The 7,354-nt window shown below is 40.0% G+C and overlaps 1 protein-coding gene across 2 annotated transcripts; it reads right to left on the minus strand.

The window, feature by feature from the left end:
- Window positions 1–781: 781 nt before the first annotated feature.
- cd9a (CD9 molecule a) lies at window positions 782–7,153 on the minus strand. 2 transcript variants are annotated; one of them, XM_028430934.1, is made up of 8 exons: window positions 6,940–7,153; window positions 4,352–4,454; window positions 4,173–4,270; window positions 3,647–3,721; window positions 3,219–3,320; window positions 2,283–2,372; window positions 1,840–1,923; window positions 782–1,696 (listed from the first exon to the last, which is right to left on the minus strand). In XM_028430934.1, the coding sequence occupies exons 1-8, from the start codon at window positions 7,006–7,008 to the stop codon at window positions 1,631–1,633; spliced, it is 687 nt and encodes a 228-aa protein (XP_028286735.1). In that variant the 5' UTR covers window positions 7,009–7,153; the 3' UTR covers window positions 782–1,630. The 2 variants fall into 2 exon arrangements, with proteins under 2 accessions (XP_028286735.1, XP_028286737.1); XM_028430936.1 differs by lacking the exon at window positions 6,940–7,153 and adding an exon at window positions 5,539–5,938.
- Between the last annotated feature and the right edge of the window lie 201 nt (window positions 7,154–7,354).

Below are 7,354 nucleotides of genomic sequence, written 5' to 3' on the forward strand. Positions count from 1 at the left end.
TATACACACTGAACAACACTGACACATTGGTTCACCAATATACAAACTCCTTTTTTTTAATCAGCGTTATCTCCATAGTGGTGGCAACACCCGATTGTCATCAACTGCATCATAGTGCACTTCCTTGTGCTGTAATCAGGGGAACACAAGCTATTTTCACCTTTGTTAAGTTGGAAATGGTGAGTCACTTAGACATTAACTTAACAATCACACATGATTCGGAAGTGTTTATTGCAACAACAGTGTCCTTAGTTTTGAAACACAAATTTACCATAAATTAATCGTGATGGTTTATCATAAACAAAGGCGATTCTTGGCTTTGATTGCACTCCATATGAGTCACAGCTGATGGGTCATACATATCAAAGGGAGGAACGCTGGGGGAGTTTTCAGAATGTTTCTTTTCCCTGTACGCACATGCAAACCAATCTGAATGTTGTTGTCGGTTTTATCATCCGCTTCCTTTTTACCCCTTGCGTGCCCCTCCCCAAGAGCAGGACCAACAGACTCTTTTGTCGCCATCTGTACCATCTATGCTGGTGTGCAATGTTTGTACATAATTTCTCTTACCTTTTATTTTTACTGTACTATGTTTTATTTTATTCTATTTAACTCTTGCTCTGACTGTCTGTGTTTTATTGCTGCTGGTACCCAAATTTCCCTAAAGGGGCCTTCCCCTTTTTTGCATGCCAAGCAAAGTTCATGTAACAGTCAAGTTAATGCATATTACCAACTGCCAAGAAAACATAAATGATGCACGCATAAATGATTCCAAGCCATATTAGAACAACCTCAGAGTCGACAGAGTATATATTTTCTTTATTTTGCTGCCATTGTTAATTATTGTTTCTGTGAAACATAGTGCATATGATAGAAATCAAATCAATCTCTGTAAAATGAAGAAGACATTATAAAATACATCATCAAACTGAATGTAACATATAAACATCTAAAATTAGAAATCTTACAAATAAAAAAAAGACATTTACAAAATGTGAAAAAAGAAATGAAAAGGCGATTTAAACATGGGGCAAAGTACGAGAAAAAAACCACAAATTAAAACACTGCGGAAACCAAGATGCTACGCTACTACATCATTGTAGTTCAGAACTCGGTGTACAGTCGGTTATGTGTCACCATGATTTCACTTGTTGTAAAAAAATGTAGGCATTAGCTACGGCTGTATTGTGCTGAAGTGGTGGTGTTTGCTTTTATTTTTGGCCCTGGACCATTCGTGTTCTTGCCAGCAGATGACCCCAAGTGATAGCAATAGAAATATAATCAGTATACAGTAGTATGATCTTTTGTTTTGATAATTAGCAGTTCACGAACACACTAATTTCAGTCAAATTACCACAAAATCACACATTTCTGTACTATAGTTCCACTGAAGCACAGATGACACCCATTCTATAGCGGGGCCTAATACATTGCATCTATCTAGTCCAGGAAGGTGAGCCTAAGTGTCAGCAGCACAGTTAGAACTGATGCAATCAGAAGTATCTGCACACAGCCACGTTTAGGTTATACCCCTGAACAAGCAGTGTTTCTATTGGCAGTGAAGAGTCACATGACTCTAGGAATGACATCATGCAACATTAACAAGGGCTTCAGGGTCTGATGGTGGGTTTTACACCACCTCCCGAGACTTCCTGATGGCACAGCACAGGAGCATGCTAAAAATCATTCCAAACATCTGAGAGAGAGAGAGAGAGAGAGAGAGAGGAAAATGAACATTACAGTTGAGTCAGCTCATATCTGCACTGTGCATTCTCTAGGGCAGCTGACACTGGAATGTGATATTAAAATTTTATCCTGGAAAACCAGTAAAAGGCTCACCATAATAACTCCAATGGTGATGCCTACGCCTCCTATGATGTGTAGCTTTGAGTCAAACACCTCATCAATGGCATCAGGGCAGCTCTGCAAGAGATAAACACGTCTTTTTCAGCTTTTTCAAACATATGACTCGTGGTATGGCACACATAACTGACAGCCTGAGAGCATGCAGGTCTAGTTGTTGCCATAGTAATGCTGAAGGAAAGAAACTGAGGGAATTAGTCTGCAAAGGGAAGACTGATTGTGACAGACATCAGACCATCATTGTGTGTTTGACTCACTGTAATTGCCCAAGCTCTCACAGAGATGAAGCGGTCTGACATCTGTTAAACCTTTTTAAATTGCATCTCAAACTGAAGGTTTGAATATTATTTTCTGCATCTTGGCTGGAGTAGCTGGTTGTGTTGGCATCTGATAAATACACATATGCAGGTTATTTGTACCTTAAGAATTAGCTCCTCAAGCAGCTCACCACGGGGGCAAATGTCTTTGTCAATTTCTGCAACCTTTCCATTTGGACCACAACATTTCAGCTATAAAAAGACACAGAATTATATGTTAGAGAGCATGATGACACAAGATAAAAAACAGAAATGTATTTTAAAGGTAGGGTAGGAGATTTCATTCTGATGCACTTTTGTGTAACTTCTCTTAACAATCCGATAGCAACCAATTAGTTCGGCAGTTTCACATTAAAACGAAGAATATTAATCATCTGTGGAAGCTATAAAACACTAAAAACATCAGCCAATCCTACGAGTCGCCCCTGCACGGAGTATTGGCTGGTTGTCACTCTCTTCCTGCTCTCTGCGCACCAGAGCGATACGTGCATGGTGGCCGAAGTCACAGACCACAGCTCGTCTTCAGGTAATGCGCGTCCATGTGATTGGGAGGCGTGGCTTCGGGGTGAGCTCCGAGAGAAAGGGGCGTGTGTTTACTTTTGAAATTTAGCTAACTCTGACTGAGTTTTCAAAATCTCCTACCCTACCTTTAATGTGATTTCAATAGCTTGGAAATAGTTTTTTTGTATTAAATGTCACACTACAAAAAACTACTTTTGTGTGTGTGTGCGCGCTATTGCAGCAGCAATATGCAGGCACTCAGCATACTAAATATATACCTCTGATGGTAAAAATAAACAGTATAGACATTATTTACAGAAAATAGAAATATAATACAGTGCAAAATAAAAGTGTGAAAGAAAAATAAATACAATTAAATAATTAAATGAAAAATAAATAAAAATATATATAATATAAAATATAATATATATAAAATATAAATTGCCTAAGTAATACTTTTGCGACAGATTTCTTCTGAAATGATGCTTACCGTACATTAAGAATAAGAATTAGGCAGAAAATGAGTACGTGGCTCACCTCCGTTTGAATCACCCGCAGTGTCTCTTTAAGACGTTCATCTTTGGTGTCCTGGTAGTTCTTGTGCGTCTGCATGTAGAATGCTGTGATGTCGTTCACCACCTGCAACCAGCAAACCAGAAAAAACATTTAATAGATTTGTAACTTAAGTGCATAAATGTCATAATTTCTCATACTGCATTTCAGTAGTGGAAAGTAACTCAAATATACATCTATACTTTTATCAAATGCAAAAGTGACAATAGTTTAATACAATAACATCCTGTATGAAACAATGAAAAAGTCAATTTTGCTATATAGTACATATGATAAACAACTATTGGTTTTATACTATACATAATATTTTAATTTGTGGGGTGAGGCAAGTTGTTGAAAGTATATGTAGTGTACTGTATGTGTACATCTATAGTTTCCACTTGTTATGTTACCTTGCTTTGATTGGAAAATCCCCAGATTCCTGCCGCCACCTCAATGGCAAATATGATAAGCAGGAAGAAGAAGAACTGCAGAGAGGAAAGACAAAGTTAAACTCGGCTGATTGTTTGCCTCCATGCATGCTTGTGTGGATGTCTTTTGCTCGCATGACATGTGTGAACATGCACGGCCAGCAGAGTGTAGCTGCACCCAATTTTCATTGGCTCCTCCTCCCAAGAGATTTAGTACAAGAAGATTATGGCCAGACAGGGCGGGACAGGGAGGGGGAGGATGTACAGAGAAATCTAGATACTGTTCTCTGGCCTTGGCACTGTTCAGTAAACACTAAGCAAGGCAGACATCTCATGCAAGATTTTCATAGTGTGTCCAAGGTCAGCCAACAAGCCAAATAGTGTGGGGTAACAAATCCAAGTTCTGAGTGAGATCATAAAGCAAATTAAAGAGTTAAAACGTTTATCATTATTAACATTAACAGAATATTCAGGTAGAGTTGGGTGAAAAACTAAGAGTAGTACAAACCAGTCCCAGCATACAGGGGGACTCCTGAATGGCCCCACAACATCCCAGAAAGCCCACAACCATCATTAGTGCCCCAGCTCCTATCAGTATATAGACACCTACAACAAAAACACATAGGTCACAATCCATATTCTGCTTAAATGATGTGCATATCTATTTAAGGACTGAGAGCATCTTACCTGTGTAAAACACATAAGGGGCATCTGGTCCTTCAAACAAGCCTTTGGTCTTCTGGTCAAATCTTAGCCACAGGCCAATAGCAAATACAGCAGTGCCTGCAAGCTAAAATACACAAAAACAAATTTGTGCATACGGTGCTGCAGTTAGTGCTAAAAACATCCAGCCTCTTTATACTCATGCATTTTTCCCACCTGCCAGTCTAATCACCATGCATCCATTAACAGTTATCATGTTGCTGTCTGAATTTAAAACCCTCCAGAGATGCTTCCAGTTATATCAAATCTACATTGACAGACTCCATCTGGAATCATTCCGCAGGTCTCACCCCTGCAGTTTTTCGTTTTTGTTCAGCTTTCAGTCATGGGAGGTTCATGCAGTACACAAATCCTCACTGATACTGGGTCTAGTGTCCACAGGTATTCCTATTCTGGGTATGTGGCACTACCACACTAAGACTCTTATTCCATAACAAAAGTATTCAAATGTATACAAATAGCAATGATCTTTAAACCACAATGGCAAAAGAGGTCAAGTGCCACTGAGTCCTAAGTCATTTGCTTTTAATGTTATTATTGTCCCATTAAACTAACTAGTAGTTACCATTGTTACATAGCTAATAGGTGTACTTGTCTTATCACAAATACTTTAAAACGTGATAATACCTACATTATCACACATTTCTAAGTAAAGGACAGCAGTGCATTATAAGTAGCCTTTTACTTTAGTAGCAAGTGCTTTTACCCAGGATTCTGAGGTCCTGGGAGAGCTGTTATGAGAGTGTTTTTGTTTAGCTTAAGTGATAATATGTGTAGGGTTTCCTTATTCCGTAACATTTCAATGTCACAAATCCATCAACATGCTCTTTTCTAAATCCGTTTTAGCCAGAAACTCAGTTCTTCTGTGTTTGTGTCCTGCACCATGTTGTGTAATGCACACACAGGCACTTAGTCTCAAGCCTTGCCAGCATAGTTAGCCCTGTAAATTTTTAACTTTGAGAGCATAGCTGAAGGCTAACAGTCTGTATTATTCAAAGTGTGGGTGTCACTGAAGGTTTATATTCTTCTTTTATGTTACCTCTGTTATGTTCTTTATGATTCGCAGTGCCACATGTATGTGTTACCATTTGAGGAAGCTTCCGCTTTTCTTTCATAATCTCACAAAACAAGAAAAAGTGCAGCACACCTACCCAGAAGAAACAGTTGAAGATAAACATGAGATATTTCACACACTTGATCCCACCAGTGACAGCCATGCTGATTCAGTTTGTACAATCCGCCAGTGTTTAGTAGCTATTTCCCAGAAGAGAGAGAGCCACTGAGACGATTGTAACAAGTGAAAGTATTTTATATACCACGCCTTCATTTACCTGACGGGTAGGGAGAGGCAAGAGCTGCAGTGTTATCTGACAAACTGACCTTCATTTTGTGTGCTTGTGATCTAAGTTCCTGCTTGTGTTTCTTCCCCTTTTTTGTTCCATGTTCATGTATGTATAGTGTGTGTCCAAGTATGAGGGCACAGACCTACAGGGCTTTATGATAACAAGATTGCAGCTTTAAGAGTTCTGTTCAGACATGTTGACATTAAACATTTTGTAAAATCCTTGCTCGGCAGCATTTTAAATCTGCACATGCCCTTATGTGTTCATGGTTAAAATGGTTTATTATGTAATTTGTGGCTGCATGTAGCTACTGGGTCATGATCAGTGTCATATCTTTAGTTTCTGCTCGTATAGGAAACATCTGCACTAGGGTGAGGATGTGAGGTTTCAGCAGGTTTCCTGTGTGCATTGACTCTTTGTTGGTGTATTGATTTGTTATTTAACTATTCCAGCTCTGTTTTTTTCCTCTTTTTTCTTGGTTGTACTTTCTCACACACATGGCCCATGTGCACTTAGTGGGAAATCCCTGTATGTCCTATGATGAATGACTATTCTTAACTCTATATATAGCTACACAAATTAGAAACGTTCATAAAAGGGCAAAACATCCATCTGAAACCACACACACACACACACACATATATACATGAGACACAAACTGACACAGTAAGACACACCCTGCAGGCTGGTGGGATACAAATACCCTATATGGGATATCCAGGATTCACACACAAGCACATGAACGCGCGCACATAGACACTAGCAGAAGCAACTCCCTATGTTGCAGAAGTCTTCATTGTTATTATATTAGTCACATTCCCCACACAATAAAGCGCCCCCACTCACTTCATTGCAATTGTTAAAATGCCATGCATGCGCGCAAACTCTAGAGTGTAGACTGCGCGGTGGAACTGGGTCACTTGGCCACTGGAGATTATTCTTCCTGCCCGCTCGGTCTCCACAAACATTGGGACACTTTGTGTTCAGTGGCGGCCAGTACTATAAATCATTCATTCAGAGATTAATTCGAGACACACCGTCAGTGCTCGGAAGGATTCGGCAGCCGGGACATCGTATAATTTCATTCACTATAGTAACCTGTACTCACACGAAAGCGCATGCACGCAGGAGTCACACACGTCCACACGCACACACACACACACAACACAGACAAGATGAGAAGAAACATTTGTGTCGCTTCAGACTCACCCAGAACACCAGGTTGAAGGCAAACATCAGATATTTGATGCACATCTCTCCTCCCGACAGCGCGGCCATGGCGGTATAAGCTCCGTGTCACACTAGTGTTGGCAGCTTCAATTAGAACCGACTGTAGAATAGAGGAGAAGAGCTTCTAAATAGCAGTCAGTATGCAGAACGAGGTTATTTGTCGACGCGCCGGCGCTAAAGCGCGTCGTGCGGTGCGCGCCTGTAGTGGTCCGCCCCCACACGGCTGCACAGCCAAAGCCTCCTGTAGCTCTTGTCTTTTTGAACTTATAGTTTCCCCCTTGTAATTTACATTTGAAAAAAAAAGAACACCTTTTATTTTTGTACATTTTATAGGACCACAATGACAGATTCCTTCTCTTTTAAATTTCAGCCTGGGACTGTTTTTGGCACGGTA

Source organism: Parambassis ranga, chromosome 19, assembly GCF_900634625.1.
Source record: "Parambassis ranga chromosome 19, fParRan2.1, whole genome shotgun sequence".
NCBI lineage: Eukaryota > Metazoa > Chordata > Actinopteri > Ambassidae > Parambassis > Parambassis ranga.

Excerpts from the sequence above, each read along its gene's own strand:
- cd9a (XM_028430934.1), bottom strand. The coding sequence starts at position 7,008 with ATGGCCGCGCTGTCGGGAGGAGAGATGTGCATCAAATATCTGATGTTT. Across the intron at positions 4,455-6,939 it reads CCTTCAACCTGGTGTTCTGG|CTTGCAGGCACTGCTGTATT; the intron begins GTGAGTCTGAAG and ends TGTGTATTTTAG. Across the intron at positions 2,373-3,218 it reads TGCGGGTGATTCAAACGGAG|CTGAAATGTTGTGGTCCAAA; the intron begins GTGAGCCACGTA and ends GTCTTTTTATAG.